Source organism: Peromyscus maniculatus, chromosome 3 (assembly GCF_049852395.1).
Source record: "Peromyscus maniculatus bairdii isolate BWxNUB_F1_BW_parent chromosome 3, HU_Pman_BW_mat_3.1, whole genome shotgun sequence".
Lineage (NCBI taxonomy): Eukaryota > Metazoa > Chordata > Mammalia > Rodentia > Cricetidae > Peromyscus > Peromyscus maniculatus.
Genome location: NC_134854.1, coordinates 104,278,109 through 104,302,921, shown reverse-complemented (window position 1 = coordinate 104,302,921; position 24,813 = coordinate 104,278,109). Strand labels below are relative to the sequence as shown.

At 45.0% G+C, this 24,813-nt stretch overlaps 1 protein-coding gene across 1 annotated transcript in view; it reads right to left on the bottom strand.

Moving 5' to 3' along the window:
- Window positions 1-13,299: 13,299 nt before the first annotated feature.
- The window catches only part of Tacr1 (tachykinin receptor 1), a 174,772-nt gene continuing 163,258 nt past the window's right edge, over window positions 13,300-24,813 (bottom strand). The window contains exons 3-5 of the mRNA XM_006994683.4: window positions 19,730-19,880; window positions 17,886-18,082; window positions 13,300-15,236 (exon numbers count right to left, since the gene is read on the bottom strand). Of these exons, the coding sequence (XP_006994745.1) occupies window positions 14,945-15,236; window positions 17,886-18,082; window positions 19,730-19,880 (640 nt within the window). The 3' untranslated portion in view covers window positions 13,300-14,944. The remainder of the gene's footprint in view (window positions 15,237-17,885; window positions 18,083-19,729; window positions 19,881-24,813) is intronic.

The window sequence follows — 24,813 nt, the reverse complement described above, 5'->3', positions numbered from 1 at the left end:
GCCTGCTGCCATGGTTCCCCAATGGTCATGGACTCTCCCTCTGGAGCCTGAAGCCAGAATCAACTCCTCCTTCTCTAAGTTGCTTTTGGTCATGGTGTTTTATGACAGCCACAAAAATAAGCAGCACACCTTCCTATAAAAGGCACTGAGAATTGTTACAGAATTTAGGGGAGCCAGACAATTCCCTTCTGAGTTGGACATAGTTTAAAGACTGGGATAAGGTTTAAAGGTCTATCATAGTTCATGGCTATTGGGTCTGCCTGGGAATCTAAAAAGTGGAGATAACACATCTGTTTCGATTTTGCAAACTGTCAGAAAGGAAGACTAAAATAGGGTAGGGGGCAGGTGGGCGATATGGAGGTTTCTTGTATCAGAGGAATAATATTGAAATGCTGGAAGAAAACATTGAAAATTTGGCCACGTGGGATAGAGGAGGACTGGGTGGTAACCCCACCTCCCCATGTCTGCTCCTATTGTACCCCTCTCTCTTGGGAGGTGGAACCTGAAACCTTGCTCCTAACCAAATCCACATGCCAGACTTTGGGCTTCTGCTTTCGCTCAGAGAGGCAAGCCTGTGTATTGGGAAAATAGTGGTCCATTTTCCTGGTTACAATCCACCCTTCACTTTGAATCGCATCCCTGCTGACCTCTAAACCATTTTCTGTTTCAATTCAGCCACTCTAGCAGTCCCACGGTCATCTGCACAGTAGTTACTCATGTGCTGACCAAATGCAGCTCCTGGGCTTAGTGGTGACTTACTACATCCAACACTCTGAGGATGAGGCTGGGAACCTGGACTATGGGAAGCCCTTTATTCCACTGTGATTATAGGATTTGAAAACCATTAACCTGGTGCCCCTGGCACCTTTGCTTGAGTTCTGACTTGACCTTTCTCCCCTGACTCAGAAAGTCTTTGCATAACCTTTTGGGTAATGTTCTGGTACAACCTGGCTCCAGGATACCCTTTTATGTGCTCCATAAACAATCAAGAAGTCTGGATCTACCTCTCTCTGCCTCCAGTACCAAGTAAGCCTGGCTGGAGGGCAGGACATGGACGTTGCTTGTTTCAAGTATATTATCTTTCCCAGTGACTTCTCTATTGTTAAAATAAGCCTTTATCCTCTAAAGAAATGCATCATCTAGGGAATTTTTATCAAGACTGAAGGTGCCAAGATTAATTGCAGCTGGACTATTTGCTGAGGTCTCTGAACACCAAGATTAGGGCAGTTGACTCCAGAAACATGTACACACATGAGGACAGTTTACCCTTTGGAATCTTCTTCTGATGATCCTATGAAAATTTGCTGCTGGTGAAAATGCCACTTCATGAACTAACTTCCTGGCAATGTGTCCAGGGAGGTCAGACCCACCCAGACTATGGCAACTTGAAGAGAAATGCCACCGTGTAAATGAATTGCTAAAAGGTCTTATTAATAAAAACCCCGGAGCCAGATATTGGAGTTAAAACTGAGAGATCAGAGGAATTGGACAAGCCACAGCCAACCTCACCTCACCAACTCCTCAGCCTCCAGAGAAAGACCTACTTGCTGTATCCCCACACCTATACATCTTTCTGTCCCTGCCACTTCACCACTTCTCTCCGGCCAGCTACATCACTTCCTCTCTCTGCCCAGCTCTACCACTTCCTATCTGTCTGTACAGACCTCTAGACGTTTATGGTTAACTGGTGTTGGAATTAAAGGTGTGTGCCACCATGCCTGGCTCTGTTCCCAGTGTGGCTTTGAACTCACAGAGATCCAGATGGATCTCTGCCTCCCAAATGCTAGGATTAAGGGTGTGTGCTACCATTGCCTGACTTCCATATTTACTATAGTAGCTGGCTTTTTCCTCTGATCCTCTGATAAGCTTAATTGGGGTACACAGATAAAATATCACCACAGCACTGTGAGGAATAAAGGGGATAGCAGAGGGACTTGCTTTAGACTCTGGGCGTTGGAGTTGGGTATCAGTGGCAACTGTGTTCCATCAGTGGTATATTAGGCAAGTTACTTAAATGATACCCCATTATTCTCATACTAAGGACAATAACATTGGCTTCATGGCATGTGGGGATCAATCTTGCTAATGTACATAAAGTTCATGGCCCCAGAGATGCAAGGACTTGTTATCATATTTCATTTAAGGTGGGGGAGAGGGAAGATGATAGCCCTGTCCTTCAACATTTGGGGTCTTCAAACTAGTTTCAAGCACACCAGCACACATGGTACGTTCACTAATGTGATCTGCTCTGCCAAGCAAAAGCCAAGGGACCTAGCTGTGTCTGCACTCTGCTTAGGGCACAGACACAGTGCAGGCAATATGGCACGGAGGAACGAAGTGGTCTCAAGCATGGGGAAGACACTGAAGAAAGGGGAAATGGCACTCAGTCACGGTGACTGGCTGAGGAGGATTCTGCTGAGTTCACTGCAAGCTGTGGGGGTGGTCAATACCAGTTGTCAACTTGAGATCTTGAGTCCCCTAAGAGACAAGCCTCTTGTGAGGAATTGTCTAGATGATGGTTAGCCTCTGAGAATGTCTGTGAGGGATTATTTTTTAAAAATGGTATTCTTGATAAATTCATACACGTATAAAATGAAATGTGATCATATCTACTGGCCTAATCCCTCCTCCAACTTTCCTTATATTCCCTATTTTTTCTAATTTCATGTATTTTTAAAGACCTATGAAGTCCAGCCCCTCCTGCCCATATGTGCTTGGGGGTGGGGCCATCTGCCATGGTAATCCTCTGAGTGCCACACCCTCCAAACAGAGTGAAACCATCAGCTACCAATAGCTAGAGTAAGGCCTATGCCCTCTGCTAGAATTTTGGCTAGCTCGATCTTGTGCAGGTAGCCACAGCAGCTGTGAGTTTATGAGTGTGTGGTAGCCATGTCATGACCAGAAGACAGCATTTCTTAGCAGTCCTCCCCATCCTGTGACCCTTCTATCCTTTTTACACCCTTTTTTACGATGTCCTCTGCCTTGGTTAGGAGGAGAGATGGCTATAGGCATCCCACACAGGACTGAGCACTCAGTCTCTTATTCTGTCAGGGATTATCATGACTGAGTTAACTGATGTGGGAATACTCATTTTAACTGTTTTCTGGGCTGGGAACCGAGATTGTGAAAAAGGAGAGAGCGAGCTGAGCGTGGCGTTCATTGCTTTCTGCTTCCTGGCTGCAGATGCAGTGTGATCGTCTCCTCAAGCCCCTGCCATCAGGGCTTTCCCACCATGATGGACTATACCCTTGAAGGGTCAGTCAAAAGAAACCCTGCCTCCCATGAGTTGCACTTGTCAGAATGTTTTATCATAGCAACAAGAAAAGTCAGTGTCTTAGTTAGGGTTTCCATTGCTGTAAAGAGACACCATGGCCACAGCAACTCTTTTTAAAATATTTTAAAGTTTAATTTATTTTACATCCTGACTGAAGTCCCCCCTCCCCTGCATCTCTTCCCATTCCCTCCCCCCTCTCCTCTGTCCCACTCCTTAATCTACTCCTCCTGTTTCTGTTCAGAAAGGGGTAGGCCTCCCATGGGTATCAACAAAGCGTGGCATTATCAAGTTGTAGTAAGACTAAGCACCTCCCCTTGTATTAAGGCTGGGCAAGGCAATCCAGTATGAGGAATAGGTTCCCAAGAGCCAGCCAAAGTATTAGAGACAGCCCCTACTCTCACTGCTATGAGTCCTACAAGTAGACCAAGCTACACAATTGTCACATACATGTAGAGGGCTTAGGTCAGTCCCATGCAGGCTCCCTGGTTGTCGGTTCAGACTCTGTGAGTCCCTATGAGCCAGGTTAGTGGGTTTTCTTGTGATGTCCTTGACCCCAATGGCTGCCACAATCCTTCCTCCCTCTTTTCAGCAGGATTCCCTGAGCTTGGTCTAATGTTTAGCTGTGGGTCTCTGCATCTGTTTCTATTAGTTACTGGATGAAGGCTCTCTGATGAGAATTGGGGGAGTCACCAATCTGATCACAGGAGATGGCCAGTTTAGGCTACATATTCACTATTGCTAGGAGTCTTAGCTGGGACCATCCTTGTAGATTCGTGGGAGTTTCCCTTGTATCAGGTTTCTACCTGACCCCCAAACATACTCCCTTTCCAGTCATCTTTCAGTACTCTCCCCTTCCATCTACCCCTCACCCTAATCCCTCAAGTTTTCATCCCCAGCTGGACCATGGCAACTCTTTTTTTTTTTTTTTTTTTTTTTTTTTGTAATTTTTCCTTTTATTTTATTTTACAATACCATTCAGTTCTACACATCAGCCATGGGTTCCCCTGTTCTCCCCCCTCTCACCCCCTCCCCTTACCCCCAGCCCACCCCCTATTCCCACCTCCTCCAGGGCAAAGCCTCCCCCGAGGACTGAGATCAACCTGGTAGACTCAGTCCAGGCAGGTCCAGTCCCCTCCTCCCAGACTGAGCCAAGCGTCCCTGCATAAGCTCCAGGTTTCAAACAGCCAATTCATGCAATGAGCACAGGACTCGGTCCCACTGCCTAGTTGCCTCCCAAACAGATCAAGCCAATCAACTGTCTCACCTATTCAGAGGGCCTGATCCAGCTGGGGGCCCCTTAGACTTTGGTTCATAGTTCATGTGTTTCCATTCGTTTGACTATTTTTTTTCAATAATTGAGTAAAACTGAAATTTATTATAAGCCACAGTTGTCCTAAAGACCTCCATGATATATATATATATATATATATATATATATATATATATATATATATATATATATATAGCCTCCATGGTTCTATGGGTTGTGGTCTGATTGTTCTTTATTTTATATCTAGAATCCACTTATGAGTGAGTATATACCATGACTGTCTTTCTGGGTTTGGGTTACCTCACTCAGGATGATTTTTTTCTAGTTCCATCCATTTGCCTGCAAATTTCATGCTTTCATTTTTTTTCTCTGCTGAGTAGTATTCCATTGTGTATATGTACCACATTTTTTTTCATCCATTCTTCCATTGACGGGCATCTAGGTTGTTTCCAGGTTCTGGCTATTACAAATAGTGCTGCTATGAACATAGCTGAGCATGTATCTTTATGGTATAAATCAGCATTCCTTGGGTATATGCCCAAGAGTGGGATGGCTGGGTCTTGAGGTAGTTCGATTCCTAATTTTCTGAGAAACCGCCATACTGATTTCCACAGTGGTTGTACAAGTTTACATTCCCACCAACAGTGGAGGAGTGTTCCCTTTGCTCCACATCCTCTCCAACATTGGTTGTCATTGGTGTTTTTGATCTTAGCCATTCTGAGAGGTGTAAGGTGGTATCTCAGAGTCGTTTTGATTTGCATTTCTCTGATGATTAAGGATGTTGAACATTTCTTTAAATGTCTTTCAGCCATTTGTAGTTCTTGTTTTGTGAATTCTCTGTTTAGCTCTTTAGCCCATTTTTTAATTGGACTGTTCAGTGCTTTGATGTCTAGTTTCTTGAGTTCTTTATATACTGTGGAGATCAATCCTCTGTCAGATGTGGGGTTGGTGAAGATCTTTTCCCATTCTGTTGGCTGTCTTTTTGTCTTATTGACTGTGTCTTTTGCCCTGCAAAAGCTTCTCAATTTCGAGAGGTCCCATTTATTAATTGTTGTGCTCAGGGTCTGTGCTGTTAGTGTTTTATTTAGAAAATAGTCTCCGGTGCATGGCAACTCTTATAAAGGAAAACATTTAGTTGAGGTGACTCGCTTACAGTTCAGAGGTTTAGTCCATTATCATTATGGCAGGAAGCATGGTGGCACACAGGCAGACATGGTGCTGGATTTGTGAGTCCTTACATCTTGATCCAAAGGCAACAGGAAGTGAACTGAGACACTGGGTGGAATCTTGAGCATCTGCGAGACCTCGACACTCACCTCCACAGTGACACACTTCCTCCAACAAGGCTATAAATACTCCAACGAAGCCACAGCTTCTAATAGTGCCACTCCCTTTGGGGGCCATTTTCTCTCAAACCGCCACAGTAAGTAATAATACACTGGTGCATAACTTCAACGTCATCCTTGTCTCAGCTACTTTTTTTTTTACGTTAACTATACAAATGTTTAATGATACAGAACCAGCAAAGAATAAGTCAAATCTCCAGTAATAAACATGTAATTAAAACAAAGCATTTTCCCCATTAAATTAGCACACACTAAAAAGTTCTAAAATGTCTACATTTGGTGGGGGGTTGGGGAAACAAGCATTTGCTGCAAGCAAAATAAAAGTTGATAGAGTCTCTTTGGGAAGCATTTTCACCTTCTACATTAAAACTAAATGAGTAATATTCTTTGTTTATTTGTTTATTTTTTCATTTTATTTATTTATTTTTTTCCAAGACAGGGTTTCTCTGAGTAGCCCTGACTGTCCTGGAACTCATTCTGTAGACCAGGCTGACCTCAAACTCTGAAATCCTGCCTGCCTCTGCCTCCTGAGTGCTGGGATTAAAGTTGAGTGCCACCCCATATAAACAAACTGAAAGAAAAAAACCACATGATCATCTCCCTAGATGCTGAAAAAGCCTTTGACAAAATCCAACACCCCTTCATGATAAAGGTCTTAGAAAGAATAGGAATACAAGGAACATTTCTAAACATAATAAAAGCAATTTATAGCAAGCCAACAGCAAACATCAAATTAAATGGAGAGAAACTCAAAGCGATACCACTAAATTCAGGAACAAGACAAGGCTGTCCACTCTCCCCATATTTATTCAATATAGTACTAGAAGTTCTAGCTAGAGCAATAAGACAACAAAAGGAGATCAAAGGGATACAAATTGGCAAGGAAGAAGTCAAACTTTCACTATTTGCAGATGATATGATAGTATACATAAGTGACCCCAAAAACTCTACCAGGGAACTTCTACAGCTGATAAACTCCTTCAGTAAAGTGGCAGGATACAAGATCAACTCAAAAAAATCAGTAGCCCTCCTATACACAAATGATAAAAGGGCTGAGAAAGAAGTCAGAGAAACATCACCCTTTACAATAGCCACAAATAATATAAAATACCTTGGGATAACACTAACTAAACAAGTGAAAGACCTTTTTGATAAGAACTTTAAATCTCCAAAGAAAGAAATTGAAGAAGATATCAGAAAATGGAAGGATCTCCCATGCTCATGGATAGGTAGGATTAACATAGTAAAAATGGCAATCTTACCAAAAGCAATCTACAGATTCAATGCAATCCCCATCAAAATCCCAACACAATTCTTCACAGACTTGGAAAGAAAAATACTCAACTTTATATGGAAAAACAAAAGACCCAGGATAGCTAAAAGAATCCTATACGATAAAGCAACCCTTGGAGGCATCACCATCCCGGACCTCAAACTCTACTATAGAGCTATAGTAATAAAAACAGCTTGGTACTGGTATAAAAACCGACATACGGACCAATGGAATCGAATTGAAGACCCTGACATTAATCCATGCACATATGAACACCTGGTTTTTGACAAAGGAGCCAAAACTATACAATGGAACAAAGAAAGTATCTTCAACAAATGGTGCTGGCATAACTGGATGTCAATATGTAAAAGATTACAAATAGATCCATATCTGTCACCATGCACAAAACTCAAGTCCAAGTGGATCAAAGACCTAAACATAAATCCAGTTACACTAAACTTAATAGAAAAGAAGATAGGAAGCACTCTTGAACGCATTGGCACTGGAGACCATTTCCTAAATAAAACACCGACAGCACAGACCCTGAGCACAACCATTAATAAATGGGACCTCTCAAAACTGAGAAGCTTTTGCAGGGCAAAAGACACAGTCAATAAGACAAAAAGACAGCCAACAGATTGGGAAAAGATCTTCACCAACCCCACATCTGACAGAGGATTGATCTCCACAATATATAAAGAACTCAAGAAACTAGACATCAAAGCACTGAACAGTCCAATTAAAAAATGGGCTAAAGAGCTAAACAGAGAATTCACAAAACAAGAACTACATATGGCTGAAAGACATTTAAAGAAATGCTCAACATCCTTAATCATCAGAGAAATGCAAATCAAAACGACTCTGAGATACCACCTTACACCTGTTAGAATGGCTAAGATCAAAAACACCAATGACAACCAATGTTGGAGAGGATGTGGAGCAAAGGGAACACTCCTCCACTGTTGGTGGGAATGTAAACTTGTACAACCACTATGGAAATCAGTATGGCGGTTTCTCAGAAAATTAGGAATCAAACTACCTCAAGACCCAGCCATCCCACTCTTGGGCATATACCCAAAGAATGCTGATACATACCATAAAGATACATGCTCAGCTATGTTCATAGCAGCACTATTTGTAATAGCCAGAACCTGGAAACAACCTAGATGCCCATCAACGGAAGAATGGATGAAAAAAATGTGGTACATATACACAATGGAGTACTACTCAGCAGAGAAAAACAATGAAAGCATGAAATTTGCAGGCAAATGGATGGAACTAGAAAATATCATCCTGAGTGAGGTAACCCAAACCCAGAAAGACAGTTATGGTATGTACTCACTCATTGGTGGATTCTAGATATAAAATGAACAATCAGACCACAACCCATAGAACCATAGAGGCTATATATATATAGCATGGAGGTCCGTAGGACGACTGTGGCATATAATAAATTTCAGTTTTACTCAATTATTGAAAAAAAATAGCCAAATGAATGGAAACACATGAACCATGAACCAAAGACTGAGGGGCTCCCAGCTGGATCAGGCCCTCTGAATAGGTGAGACAGTTGATTGGCTTGATCAGTTTGGGAGGCATTTAGGCAGTGGGACCAAGTCCTGTGCTCATTCCATGAGTTGGCTGTTTGAAACCAGGAACTTATGCAGGGACACCTGGCTCAGTCTGGGAGGAAGGGACTGGACCTCCCTGGACTGAGTCTACCAAGTCGATCACAGTCCTCGGGGGAGGACTTGTCCTGGAGGAGATGGGAATGGAGGGTGGGCTGGGGGTAAGGGGAGGGCGTGGGAGGGGGGAGAATAGGGGAACCCATGGCTGATATGTAGAACTGAATGGTATTGTAAAATAAAAAATATATATCACAAAAAAAAAGAAAATAAAAAAAAAAGAAAGCACCAAAAAAAAAAAAAAAAAAAAGTTGAGTGCCACCATGCCCTGCTTTAAGAATACTATTCTTTATTAAAACAACTTAATTTTTAGAAGCAATTCCAAACATATGAACAACTTTATTCTATTTATTTATTCATTTAACTTTTTTCATTGGTTTTACAGACTGACCCCAGTTTCCCCTCCCTCCTCTCCTCTTGTCCCCCCCCCCTACACACACAGACTCCCATCTACCTCCCTTCCCATTCACTCCTCCTCCAAGGGCTTGAACACAGCATGGCACATCAAGTTGAGGCAGGACTGAGCTCCTCCCCGTGCATCAAGGCCGACTGAGGTAATCCAGGATGGGGAGCAGGCTCCCCAAAGCCTCAGCTGCTTCTTTTATGTGTTAGGTTTAACACTGAAGCCCTGCTCTTCAGATCATCTCAAGTTAGAGAAGTAACTGGGAATGGGGGAGGGGGGCTGAGTGAGGAAGGATTGGAAATGGAGGAAGTGTCAAATAACTAATAAAATATTTTAAAAATTAAAAAGAAATTTTAAATTGGAAATAGTGACAGGGAGGGTCACATTTCAGCAAGGAGGAAGTTAGGAGGGGTGTTCCAGGGCCAGGAGCTGTGCTGGATTAAAGAGTGGGGAACAAAATGAACTGGAAATAAAAGGAAAAACGATTCTTGGATGAGTGGCCCTCCCCTGCAGTGTGGTTGACTTACTAGAGGCTGTAATCTTAGGGAAAGTGGACTCTCTCCCGGGGGCGGGGGGGCTATCCATTGCCAATAGCTCCTTGGATAGGGGGTGGGACAAAAATGGACACAAAGTTGAGTGGGTAGGAAAGTGGGGTAGATCTGAGACGTGTTGAGGAATGAAGGATATGATCAAACCATGTACAAAATTGTCAAATATCTAATAAAATATTTTAAAAATTAAAAATAAATTTTAAAAAAGTTTAAAAAAAAAGAAGATGCAGTGCAGAGAACCCAGGTTTGAGCTGGAATGGAAGTTTCCAGAGCTAGTTGAGTAGGCAACACCAGCATTTGCCTCTGATAGCCTCTGGTCACTTGGTGCTCATTAGCAATCTTTCCTCCTCACAAGCGATGTTGCTTGAGAGGGAAGCCAGGGCGACACCTGTGTTCAGTCTGCACCTACACCGTGAGGTTGCTGATTTTCAGCCTTTCCCTCCCCTCTGCTCTCCTGAACAGGTAGAAATAAGTGATGGTGTCTTAGAGCATTGCCTGTGGGATTCAAATGCCCCATTTATGGAGAGGGACAGTCTTCGTGTGTCCCCACCTCATCTGCCTGTGCTCAGGGCCTTCACTGAACTACCACTCTGGGGTTCAGAGCTGAGGAGGTCTGTTCACTCTTGTACCAAAGGGATTGAGGGAGCCCAGGGGAGAGTATTACCAAGCCCTGTCCTGGGGTAACTGTCTCTAGGATGCTTGCCACACATTCCTGGAGCAAATGAAAACATCTTTGGGTCTCTGTAGTATGTGTGGGTCTCCCCCACACCCTGGTGATCTGTTGACCTGTAACTAAAGCATCACCATTGCTGATGCAAGGGGCACGCTTGTCTTGCTGTAGAGAAGAGTGAGCACACCCCTTCGTCATGAACTCGTTGGTTTTGTCTAAAGCTTTTTAATCGTGTGGTGCCTGAGAGGAAGTGTGGTTTTATTCCAAAGCTGTTTCCTGGCAGCCAGGCTGGTTCCTCTGGGGCTCATCTACCTCTTGCTGAGTTCGGAAGGCCTCTGGCTTCTCATCCCCCTCCTAGAAACATTCCACGGTCTCTCCTTTTGCTGGACAGCATAGGGTTAATGATGCTTTAGAGGATATTCAGATGGATCTCCCTGGCCCCATCCAGCCCTGCAACCTTTTTCCATGTGAAATGTGGGGATCTTGAAGGAGACTGTGGATTCCTTGAAGCTTGATTAGGGATTGTTTTCTAAAATGCCTTAATTTAGAAAGGAGCATCTTTGTTGTTAATTTTGGATGCCTTATCAGGTAGCTGTCTCTGTTTTCCTCTTTCCTTCTCTCTGCCACTGCAAGTCTGTCCAGTGTCTTATGACTCTCTGGATGGCACTGCCCATGGGAAGTGGCCCAGCAGGAGAGGCAGGTTGCCAGGTTTCCACTCTGCAATGGTTTCCTGCCATGTTAGTAAACGCAGAGGCCTGGACTGAAGCTGTTGCACAGTTGTGCAGCTGCATGGCCCAGATTGGCTTGGAGAAAAACCAGGCGACGAGTGCCATCAGCCGACACCCTCCCCCCAGCCCAGGTGCAGCATTCTGGGTCTGCCACATTGTTCAAGTGTGGACATCTCCTTCCCACTTCTCCAGGAGACCCCAGGCAGTCACTGAGCATGATCGGTGCCAGATTGACCATTTCTGCTAAGGCAGATGTTGGTTTCCCTTGAGCAGTGTCTACACACGCTGTTACTTCTCTGTTGTGATAAAACACCATGACCAAGGCAACTTACATAATGTATGGAACAAACGGTTTATTCGAGCTAACAGTTCCAGAGTTAGAGTTCATAAAGCTCCTTCCCCAGTGATGTGCATCTGTTAGTAAGGCTCCACCTCTCAAAGGTTCCACAACCTCCCCAAATACCATAACCAATTGGGGACCAACTGTTCAAATACCCAAGCCTATAGGAGATGCTTCTCATTCAAACCCCAACACCCTATCTCCATTCATTGGTGATCTAAAGTCCTCCCTGTCTCCCACTGTGTCCTTTAGCTGGAACCCCCTCTCTTCCCACATGATGTGCCTTGACCTTGCCTCCAGGACATCTCTTGTACATCTGACCACCTTATCATCTGCCCATGGACAGCTTGAACTGACACCTCTCTATTTATAGGTGACATCGTTGGCGTTGCCACATAATCCCACCCCAAGTTCCTGTTTCCCAGTCTGGAAACACATCCTAGATCTTGCCAGCCCATACCTATGGCACCACAGAGTTGAGCAGATGTTGGGTTTCATCCTACTGGGTGTACAGTTTGTGAGAGTCCCCAGCACCATCCCCCCCCCCAGTAGTGTTCCTTCCTGTTCCCTAGAGAAGAGACAGAGGCATGAGCTGGCTGAAAGCATAACTTTATTTCCGTAAGAGATTCTTTCCAGCATCCCAGGCCCCAAACACAGACCCCTCTCCATGGACAGTCTTTTCCCCAGGCCTGAGCCCTTCCTTTCCTAGGATCCACTCAACCCTTTGTATTAGCGTTCTGCTGAAGGGTTAAGGGTGTTCCTTCCACAGGGTTCCTTCCCCCCTTCTGTTCTATTGAGTATGAGGTACACTTCAGAGCTCCTTTCTGACCAAGAATGGTGGTGGGAGGAGACTGTCACAGAGGGAGCATGCCAATGGCACTGGAATCCCACAGGCTAGAGGTAACACAGGAAGGATGGCCCAGGGTGACTCCCAGTCTATCACTACTGGAGGGTACATCAAGGAAACTCATAGGAGATAAACACAGGGTGACACATTTCAATAAGAGACCCATGCACAGAGCACAAATCACAGTGTTCTCACACACAGGAATTGACATTTCTACAAATTAAATGGACTTTGGAGCAGGGGTAGTGGGAAGCTCACTGGTCCTCTGTAAGGGATGCTTTGCCATATCCATAAAGCCCAGGTCCACCTCGTCTTCCCTCTTACCACACATGGAATGAAATTGCTCATCTCAGTCCTTAAGGTCCGCTGGGCTGACTCAGAGAACTGCCATTGCAGAGGCCCTCTGAGAGCCTCACCCGTTGGCTTAAGTCCACATATTGAAAGTCACTCTTTAAAACCCTGGGGAGATTCTGCTTCTCAGTGCCTCCAGAACTGGTGAGCAGCCTGGCTTCCCCAGGACTGGTGTATCAGGAATGGCAGGCACAGGACGCTCCTGCAGGTGGAAGGAGCTGTGTGTCCTCAGCCCAGGGCAAAGTTCAGAGCAGGCACTCCGTAGACCCTTGCCAACTCTACCCTAACCTTCTCTTCTGTAGATGGGATGTCTTCAACACTTGCTGTTTTCTTCTTGGGTACTTCTCATAACCACGTTTCTTTGCATCCACATGTAGAAAGATTCATTATTGGAAGTATAGTTAACAATTTGGGCATTGACTTTTGTTGCCCCTACATTTATTTTCCACTCATAGAGTGTCATTGAGCAGGATTTACCTAGTTTATTAAACATTTCCCATGATGAGCTGCAGAATATGCCTTTGTTTCTTTTTTTCTGGCTTATACCACTTTTTTTTTTATACAATCATTGCCTCCCCCAGGCATGCTAATTCCCTCATAGGGTTAGAGCCAACAAGGCTGGCAAAAGCTACAAACCCTGGTGGTGGGTGGCATTGTTCTCTCGGATGTGAGGGATGGAGCTTCTGTGCATCCAATTATCTGAACCAGGAGGACATTCATGAATGTTACAGGAAGCTTTGGCTTCCAGCCACATCTGGGCAAGGCATGTCTCTGGGAGACAGAAATGGTGTGCTCACCTGCTGGAGACCCTGAAACTATCAGGACATGATGCTTTCAGTTCCCAGCTCTTGGCAGACTAAGTGTCCTTTGTGATTGGATTCAACCTCTAATAGACAGAGACCAACAAAGTAGAGCAGGAGGGCAAGATTCAGAGTCTGAAGAGAAGATGCAATCCTCCTCCTTCCAGGAATGTAGCCGCAGAGGGCAGCCTCCTCACTCTACACTGTATGTAGCAAAAAGTGAAGAATCTGAGTTAGGATCCCTGCATGAAGACAGGAGCAGCCAGGCCAGGAAGCTCACACACTCCTGATGCTGCTCTCAGAGATGGACTCAGCTTGCTGGAGAGATCCAAGCTTTCCTATGGAGTCCTCTGCTCTATCAAAGACCAGAATCTTCCTGGAGAAGGAATGTTTGGACCAGGGTTTTGAGATCAATAGAAGAATATTTACATATACCCATCTCTAGGGGTTGGCAATCCTAGTATTTCTGAGACTGCCATTTTTAAAAAAAATAGTGTATATGTGTGTGTGTGTGTGTGTGTGTGTGTGTGTGTGAGACAGAGAGAGAGAGAGAGAGAGAGAGAGAGAGAGAGAGAGAGAGAGAGAGAGAGAGAGAGAGAGAGGTAAAACAAAGCATATACATCATTAAATCATGGAACACTGAGACTCAAAAGGATACTTAGAGTATTTGGTTCAGCCCTGTTGCTTTACAAAGATGGAAAGAGGCCCAGATAGGTCAAGCCTGGCATTAGTCTCTTGGCTCTTGGTTAGAATACACATTAGGTGGCCTCTGTAGACATATTCCATCAGAATTGGTTGCATTGGGGACAGAATGCAGAAAAGGACACAGCTGTCCATTCCATGATGTTTACATGAACTGAAATATTGAGATGTCACAAAAAGGAGGATATGTGTTTTCTATTCATGTGCGCTTAGCTGGGGGATACAGCTTTTGTTTGGATTTATGTCACACCTTCTCTTATTCACACTGTCTTGTGGAAGCCTGGAGTGGTGTGAGCTAGTCTGCACATGGCTGAGCATGACTTTACTGAAGAAAGACAGAAGCTCCAGGCAGGTAGGTCTGCTGGATTTACGACTGCAGCACACCTTCCCAAATGAGTACCTTCATGCAGATGAAGTCAGTTCAGGAATCATGGGATGCACTGTAGGGGATCAAGTCCAGCCTTCTCATTTTATACAAGTTCATTGACCTGCCTTGGGTCACAGTCATGGAGGATGGTGGACAAGGACAGGAAGGAATCCAGATTGAATACAGCATGGAATGTTTTCCTTAAACTATCGTGACCCTTTCCAAAAGCTCCAGGGTTAGGGTATTTCCAATGGATTCCAGATCAAAGACTTTCATGAATAAGTGATTCAGGACACAGGATGGGTTGGTGGCCGCACCCTTGAAATGTGCCCTCTGCCTAGGCCAGCATGTTAGAGTAGAAGCTGGAGCTTTCTGTCATGGTCTTCGAGTTGCTGCGAGAAGAGCCATTGGAGGTGAGATCCAGGGATGAGGGGGTGGCCTTGGGGCCTTCCTCTGGCTCCTCTTCATGAGCTCCCACCACAGTGGAGATGGTGGTCTCCAGGCGGCTGACCTTGTACACGCTGCCCTGGGTCTGGAGGTATCGGGTGGATTTCATTTCCAGCCCCTCATAATCACCGGTACTGATGAAGGGGCAGCAGCGAAAGGCGTGCTTGAAGCCCACACGGAACCTGGGGAAGGAGGATGGAGAGGTGAGCCACGGGCCTGCCTGCTTTAAGAGGGATTTCTACCCTATGGTGTCAGCTCCTCAGCACGGGACCTACACAGGCCTGATTCTGTGTCATTCCATATTCAAGCTAATTCACATCAGGAGTTGTTGAGGACAAGTCCCCCTCAAGGACAGTTGTCAAGGTGAAATCAAGTCTGTCTTTGGGACATCCTAGAATTAGGGTGTGCCCTCAGATGTGTGACTAGAAGGTGTTGGGTTAATTGAACAGCTACAAAAACTATTCCACACTGTAGGTATTTGTGTGTATCTACTGGTCTGTTTGCCAGGTGAGGTTTGAACAAGAAGCATAGTCTCAGGCATTTGAATATTCAGTCCCCAGTTGGTGGTACTGTTTGGTACTTAGAAGGTGTGGCCTTGCTGGAAGAAGCATGTCACTGGTTTTGAGATTTCAAAAGCCTCTGCTATTTCAGGTTCATTCTCTCTGCTTCCTGTTTGCAGTTGGAGATGTGAGCTCCCCACTGTCCCTGCCACCATGTCTACTACCCACGGCCACCGTTCCTTGCCACGATGGACTCTCACTCCTCTGGAACCGTAGGCCTATATAAACCCTTCTATAAGTTACTTTGGCCATGGTGTCTTATTTCAGCAATAGAAAGGTAACTAACAGACCAGGCTCACAAAAGTATGTATCTAGACTCAACCCTTGACTGCCACTGGTGTTTTATCAGGGTGCCTCAGTTTCCACACTTGTTAAACATGGAGAAACATCTTTACTTAAAGATGTACTGGGAGATTTAACCTAAAAAAACTGGAGACAGGTCATCAAGCTCTTAGAAGATGGAACTGTGAGATGCACAGAGACCACAGGAGCAAGTTCAAGAAGATATCATTCACATACTTCTAGTGCTAAATGTCTCTGTTACAGGGGGCCCTTCCCAACTGGTGAGAGAGAGAGAGAGAAGAGGGTAACAGGGATTTCCCCTTCATCTCAGCATCCTTCCGCAAGTAGAGGTTGGATGCTTCTTTGGGTGACAATTACACTACAGCCTGGTGTCCCAGGCCTGTCCTGGGTGCTCTCTGCCTGCCACAGTGAATTCTTTACTGCCGACAGCCAGTCCCTGGGGGTCTCCCTTCTCTGGATTGTCTGAGTTAACCTCTGCTGGGAGAAGGCTCCCTGAGCCTGTCAGATCATGTAAGGTCGGGAACCAGACCGTGGAGGCCCTGACTTCCTTTCCTTTTCTGTGTTACTGGAAATGCAAGATGAATCTGATCAAGTGACCCCGCTGGAATGGTGGACGGGAAGAGTATCTAGTATGCAGGCTTGTCTATGTGCAACAGTCACAACATGCCCTCAGTCCCACTAACCTAGTCTCCAGTTTTTAAAATATCAGAAGACTAGACGTTGGGGAGATGGCTCAGCGGGTTAGGGGGCTGGCTTCAGAGATGTGAGGGCCTGCCCCAAGTTCGCAGAACCCGTGTAAAAGTCAGGTGTGGCTGTGTGTGGTGATAGATTGTGTACCCTAATAAAATATGCCTGAAGATCAGAGAACAGAACAAGCCACTAGATTTAACATAGATGCCGGGCAGGGGTGGCACACACCTTAAATCCTCGCACTCAGGAGGCAGAGATCTACCAGGCAGTGGTGGTGCACGCTTTTAATCCCAGCACTTGGGAGGCAGCTGCAGGTGGATCTCCGTGAGTTTGAGGCCAGTCTGATTTACAGAGTGAGTTCCAGGACAGGCTCCAAAGCTACACAGAGAAACCCTGTCTCGAACTCTGCCCCCCCCAAAAGGAGGCAGAGATCTGTCTGGATCTCTGTGAGCTCAAGGTCACACATAGGTTACATGAGATTAACTCAGTCTAGGAGAGAACCAGAGCCAGGCAGTGGTGGCACACACCTTTAATCCCAGTGCTTGGGAATCACATGACTTTAACCCCAGCAAGAAAAATGTATAAGGCACGAGGAGACAGCAACTAAAGGCTTTTTTGGCTAGAGCCTTTTGGGTGAGGACTCAGAGGATTTCAGTCAGAGATTCATGGAGTTGGCGAGGTGAGATGTGGCAGTGACTTGTTCCTTTGTCTCTGTTCTTTCAGCATTTACCCCAGTATCTGGCTCTGGTTTTATTAAGACCATTTAGGAATTTGTGTTACATCTGTAGAGTACCTATATCCTCATCTCTCTCTCTCTCTCTCTCTCTCTCTCTCTCTCTCTCTCTCTCTCTCTCTCTCTCTCTCTCTCACTGTGTGTGTGTGTGTGTGTGTGTGTGTGTGTGTGTGTGTGTTGGGGTGTGGAGAGAGCAAGATCACTGGGACTTACTGGCTGCCAGCCCAGGTCTAGGTTCAATAAGAGACTTTGTCTCCAGGGGATAAGGTGGGGAGTGATAGAGCATGGTACCCTACATCCTCTCTGGCCTCCACCTGCAGGCACAGCTAGCAACTCATAAAAATTTTCACACACAGAAAAAAAATGTCATACATGAATTTAAAGATAACTTGTTTCCTTTGTTCAAGAGAACCAGCCCACTCTGGGCTCATATTGTTGTAAAGCCCCAGTGAACATGGCTTGGAGTGTGTGGTTGGCTTACTGTAGACCTACCGCTCCCTTCTGATGGTGGTGGTGGTTGGGGTGTGTGAGCAGAGTGTCCTCACCTGTCATTGAGGCAGCAGTAGATGATGGGGTTGTACATGGTGGAACTCATGGCCAGCCACATGATGGCCAGGTAGACCTGCTGGATGAACTTCTTAACGTAGAGATCTGGGTTGATGTAGGGCAGGAGGAAGAAGATATGGAAGGGCAGCCAGCAGATGGCGAAGGTGCACACGACCACGATCATCATTTTGACCACCTGGGAAGAGAGCAAGGCAGGCAGGTCCATCAGCACGTCCTTCTGTGGGGTGGCTTCTGTCCCCTCCCTGTCACCGTACGTGTGGGTGGGAAGTGGGGGGGTTGTTTATATGTCCTCTTCTAAGGAAGCTGGGAGACCTTTGACATTCAGGCTGAAGGATCCTGGTTACAGTTCTCAGTGTGCAGCCCAGGACTGCCATCATCACTGCCACCAGGGACTTGTTAGGAGTTACAGGTTCCTGGACCCGTCCCAGATATATAGAATTATAACCTGAGAGTGGACCGGGAACCCTTCCGAGGACTATGATGTGCTGTTATGTGACCCCGCTGGGCAGTGTACAGAGAAGCCAAGGGAGAGATAGTGAGCAGAAGTGAATGGGATTCAGGAGAGAAGGCCCAGAGACAGCAGCAGAGGGCTGGGCTGGGAGGAAAAGAATCCAGGAAGGTGCTTGGTTTGGAGACTGAAGCAGCAGGAAGGAGGGAGTTCTCTGGAGAGCCCCTGTAAGGACCTGTCCAGTGTTTAAAGGGGGCTTGAGGAGGGTCTGTGAGACCCAGAAGCCTGAATGTTCAAGTCGGGCCCCATCACATGCTGAATCACAGCTGCCAGTGACATGTGGCAGCATTAGGACACGGGCCTTTGGGAAGCAGTTAGACACTGATAGCAAAGATTTATAGACAGGATTAAAGCCCTTGTAAGAGAGGCCTGGGAGCTCTCTTGCCCTTCTACTGTGAGAGCTCTCAGTGCAAAGACAATTGCCGTGAGCAGGAAGTGCCCTCACCAGACAGGGACTCTGCCTTGGTCCCAGACTCCTGGCCTCTAGAGCTGTGAAGACCAATTTCTCTTGTTTATAAATTCCCAGGCAAAAGTGCTTTGTGTATGCATGTGTGCATGTGTGTGAGTTGTGTACATTTGTCTGAATTGTATGTATGTATAGGTGAGTGCATGAGTTGTGTATGTGTAAGTGTATGCATATGTGTGTGTGTATGAATAGTATACATGTGTATGAGTTTGTGTATGTTTGCTTATGTATGTATTAGCTCATGTGTTTGTGTTTATGTATATAAATATGTGCATATATGTGTGTATGTTAATGTGTGTATGAATATCTGCACATGAAGGATTGTGTGAAAGTACATGAGTGTATATATAATATATATATATATATATATACATATATATGAGTATATGTGTATTTGTGTATAAATATGTATGTGTATGAGTGTATTTGAGTATATGTGTCTATATATGAGTGAATACACATGTGATGTATATGTGTGTGAATTTATGTGATTGAGTGTATTTGTATATATGTGGATATATGAATATATGTGTATAAAGTTTGTGAGTGTATATGTATATGAGCATCAATATGTGTTTATGTACATGGGTATGTGTGTGTACATGTGTATGAGTATTTGTATGTATGTTGATGAGTGCCAATATATGTATGTGTGCATGTGGGTATGTGTGTGTATATGTATATGTGTATGAGTGGTTATTGGTGTGTATACGTGGTATGAAGAAAGACCCTGCTTTCCTCGCCTGTTCCTGAGGTCCAGAGATGCCTTATGGCTTCTGCCTCTGGGGACTCCCTGCTCTCCCACCATCAGTGCCAATGTAGGCTATGCCTGCTTGACCTTTGCTCACCTTGCGCTTGGCAGAGACCTGCTCATGGTAACGGTTGGAGGAGTCTCCAGGGATCTCGCTGGCCCACAGTGTGATCCCTACCACAGTGTACGCATAGCCAATCACCAGCAGGGGCAGGAAGTAGATCAGCACGGTCACACAGATGTGGTACCTGTGAGGTAGACAGAGGAGTCAATATCAGAAATAGCAGGTGATTACAGTTTGTGGACACCTTGTCCAGCCTCGGCCATCATGTAGGGAGGAATGACATCCATATAGAATGAATGGATGATAAGCCAGAGAGAACAACTCAATTTAATTCATATTCTTCTAGTGGACTTTCCCCATGTTTATAACTTTTCTTGTTTTTTTTTTTTTTTTTTGTGAGCAAATGTCCGACAAAGAAGCAACTTGGTGGAGGTAGTGTTTATTTTGGCTTACATTTTGAAGGGATACAGTCCATCATGGCTGGAAGGCATGGTGGTGGGACAGGCAGCTGGCCACACTTGCTATAGTCAGGAAGCAGAGATAGGAAAGGAAGTGTATCTGGACTGTAAAACTGGCTAGCTCCTAGCATCCCCTTTTCCTCCAAGGCTCCATTTCCTAAGGTTCCATAGCCTTCCAAAAATATCTCGGCCAGCTAGGGACCAACTGTACAAACACAGGAGCCTGTGGAGGATATTTCACATTCAAACTGCAACGGTAGCGGCGGAGGTTGGAGGATGACCTGGAGGTCCTGATCTTCCTGCCTCTGCCTCTGGAGCTCTGGGAGTGCAGTTATAGGTGGGCACCACACCTTCTCGGCCCTGATCCCACTTCCTACCACAGGGGAAGAGTCACCCACAGCCTTGTTTTCTTCCACTCTCTTACAGTCAGGGCTAAACTCTCCCTCTTCAAAAGGGAACCCGTGCCAGCACCCCGTCTCTCCTTCATCAGCACACTCCACTTGCTTTCAGTCATTTCTTTGTAAATCTCAACAGCTCTGCCACGTCTCCAGCCTTCTCTGAATACAAAAATCAACACTTTAAAAACACTTGAGGAGTCCTGAGTCACAAGCTGTAGAACTGGTGAGGCAGAGTGGTAGCACATCTATTATGTGCAGGCAGGTTGATCTTGGCTCCTGGGGCTCTCAAGGTCCCCTGGGCAGTCACCTTCCCCCTATAGCCACCACAGCAGTGACCATGTATTGTGTGCATAATTTGCTTTCAGTCCTTCCTTCAGGTTGCTGTGGTGATTATGCTTGCGAGCAAGCATTTAGAGATGGCAGGAATGGACCGAACCAGAGAACACTCCAAGATTCCCCCATGGTCCCTTCCTGAAAGAACAGCTCTGCCTCCTGTGGATTTATTAACAATTGCCCAAATGACCAAATGCTCTGGTTGTGCCTTGATGGGCTACTGCCTTGGGGTGTTCTCTGGGATTGTCTAGTGAAGGATGCGTGGGAAGATACTGTTGTCCAATAGATGCTTCTTTCTTTGGATCCATGTGGTCTGCACAGTTGGTCTCAGAATCCCCTGGAGAAGTTAAGTAATTGCAGAGGACTGGGCATTAAAAAAAATCAGCATTCATTTATTTTTCCCATTTGTGTTTGTGGTGCATACAATCATATGCATGTGTATATGTAGGTGATTATGTGTCTAAGGGTGTGTGTACCCAGCCATCTGCATGTGCAGACCACAGGTTGACATTGGTTATCTTATTCTATGGCTCTCCACCTTATTTTTTGAGGTAGGGTCTCTTACTCAACTGGAGCTCACTGATTGGCTGGACTGTGGGATCAGCAAGCTCCAGGGATCATCCTGTGTCTGCTTCCCAATTCTGGGATTACAGGTGTGAACCACTCACTGGGCTCTTTGCATGGGTCCTGGGAATCTAAATTCAGGTCTCCATGCTTGATCAGAACTTTACCCACTGAGTTGTGTAGTTGGAAGTTTTTCTGTGTCCTGCCTGGCCCACGGTCCCGAAGCCTTTTATAAAATAATCACACAGAGGCTTAATATTATTTATAATTACTCAACCATTAGCTCAGGCTTATTACTGACTAGCTCTTACACTTAAATTAACCCATAATTTTTATTTATGTTTAGCCACGTGGCTTGGTACCTTTTCTCAGTTCTGCCTTGTCATCTTGCTTCCTCTGTGTCTGGCTGGTGACTCCTGAATGCCCTTTCTCTTCCCAGAATTCGTTTAGTCTGCTCGCCCCACCTATACTTTCTGCCTGGCTACTGGCCAATCAGCATTTTATTAAACCCATGTACAAGAGCTTTATCCCACAGCAGAGTTGTCTCCCCTGTGCCAAATCCCTTGTACTTATAGCAAATTCCCAGGAGATGCTGCTTCTGTTCCTGGTTCAGAAATTGAAAAACATTGCCCTGAACCAGTGGTTCTCAGCCTCAAATGCATACAAGAGTCACTATGGGAGCTTTTAATGCCCAGTGGCTGAAGGTATTCACTCAATCAGCCTGGGTGTGGGAGTAGGAGAGTATAATCTAGAAAATTTCCTAATTTATTGTAATAGATAGTGAGGATGGGAGACTTCTATTTTAGGCTTTGAATCTGCAAGACTGATGAGTCTCTGTTGGGACTCCATGGGTGTTTGTAATTGAATGGCTTCATTAGAGTGTGTGTTAAATCACTTTCCTCCTGTAACTTATCCTTTGGTATCTGGGCTCTTGTTGATCAGAGGGGCCTGTGCTCACAGGGGTAGCTAATTCCTAGAGATAATAGTAGTAGCTTTTCTCTCCCTCTCCCTTGTTTTTTTTTCTGATACAGGGTCTCACTGTGTAGCCTGGCTCCTGAACTTGTATCTTCCTCCCATGGGCTCCCTCAGACGTGTGCACCACTACAACAGGCAGATCCACAAAGCAATGTTGTTATTTCTTTGGAAATAAGCAATATGGACTTAATTTTGGTGAAAAGATATTACAGGGGCTGGGGAGGTGGTCCAGTCAGTAAGAAGCTTGCCTCCCAAGCCTGAGGACCTGAGTTCAAATCTGCAGAACACATGAAAAAATCCAGATGTGACAGTACCCATCTGTAACCCAAACACTGTGGAGATGGAGACAGGCAGATCCGTGGAGCACATTATACAGACAGTTTAGCTAGAATGGTGAGCTCCAGCTTCAGTAAGAGACCCTGTCTCAAAACATAAGGTGAAGAGTGACGACTGATGTGGACCTCTGGTTTCCACGTGAGTGTTCAAATACGTGTGTGTGAGAACATATGCACATGACGTATACACAAACATATACACACAGTGTTATAGTCAGATTGAACATTGCCTTTTCTAGTACCTAACAGGGATAATTAAGGATAATGTGTATATTGGCTATTAGCAGTTTTATTTCTAGGCACACACTTAAAGAAACAGAAATCCTGAACACAAACAGATACTTATGCACTATTATTCATAACTGCTAAAATATGGGAACAGCACAAATACAGATCAACAGATGAGTTGGTAAACAAATTGTGGTATATCTTACAATAAAGTATTGTGTATTGTGTATTGAGTGGTATCCTGGTGTATGGTTAAACTCTACAAACACTACGCTGAGTGAATAAATGAGCAGATAGCCATAGAAGGGTAAATTTTGAAGAATTCCACTTCATATAACACATATGCCATAGAGACAGAGAGCAGATGAAAGGTTTTCGGGTATCTGAGGGACAGAGTAGGAATTCATACTCAGTGTGTGCAGAGTTTCTGTTTGGAATGATGAAAATGTTCTAAAAATGAACTGATGAGGGCGTTACAGCATTGTGAATGTTTTAATGCCACTGAACTGTGCTCTTTAAAATAAAAAAAAAGTTGATTTACTTTAAATTATGTGTTTGAATGTGTTCTGTGTGTATGTCTGTGCACATGAGTGCAGTACCCACAGAGGCTGGAAGAGGATGTCAGATTCCTTGGCCAGTGTGAGCACAGGGACCTGAATTCAGGTCCTCTGCAAGACTGGTATGTGTTCTTAACCACTGAGCCCTGAAGTGTACACTTTAAGATGGTTAAAATGGTAGATCTTAAAATATATATTTTCAAAGCAAAATAACTATGTAAAGTATTTTAACCTGGCCTTCCCAATCCTACTTCTCCAAATTTGCAAATCTACAGCCTTTTGCTTCTTTCCTCCCCATGAACTCCTCGGCAGACCCCTCCTTGAAACGTGGAGCTAATCCCTAGATGAGGTCAAAGTTTAAACACATCCCTGAATCTTGCTCCGATAGACTCCTATCACACAGAAACTACAAGAAAACTGTCCAAATGGTGTCTGGTTCTCAAAACTTCTGCACGAGTTCGATTAAAATGAATGAAATCCCATCATTTCAAAACATAAAAATAAATACATTTCACTGGGACATGTGTTTGAAGACATTTTTTTTTTTTTTTTACCATACTCTGTGGTTAAGTGGAGTTAGCCAATGTGTGTGTGTGTGTGTGTGTGTGTGTGTGTACGTACGATGCTGTTCCAAGATCATTCTTTTAGAAAGCTGGTCAATAAACCCGAGTGATCCTATTTTGTGCAGTTCCACACCTGTTTTGGCTTTCCATCTTGAGATTTCCTAAGTTTCTTTCAGGCAGCACTTTATGAGTTCTCGGAAGTAATATCTGCCTTGGGAGAAGAGATCTGGGGTCGGTGATGCTCTAAGAGTGAGCCAAGGAAGAAGCAGGCCTGGGGCAAGAGGCAGCGACAGCTTGTCTGATGGCGGAGGTGTGTGCTGTGTTGTGTAGACACAGGCAGGCGCACTTTGACTGTGCTCGTCTTTCAGACGCACTCATGGGAGCTTTCAGAAGGGAGTGTACACGTTTCTGGTTTTATTTCATCTAGTTAACTTCTTTAAGCAGCTGGGGAGGCTTGACACACTTTATACAGAGTGAGCTTGCCAAATGTAGACTGAGTGGCCCTCAGATCCCACAGGTTCCCACCCTTAATACCTCAGTGCACACAAACCCAGGTTTCCTTACATCTCACTAGCTTGGGTCACTTTGCTGTTCAAAGCATCAGCCATGCCAGTTTCTGGAATACTCCTCAATATTTGAGATCAGTGTTGCCACATTAATTATATAGCATCTTGGTGTCTTCACAGTGCACTTGATGGGGACTCTA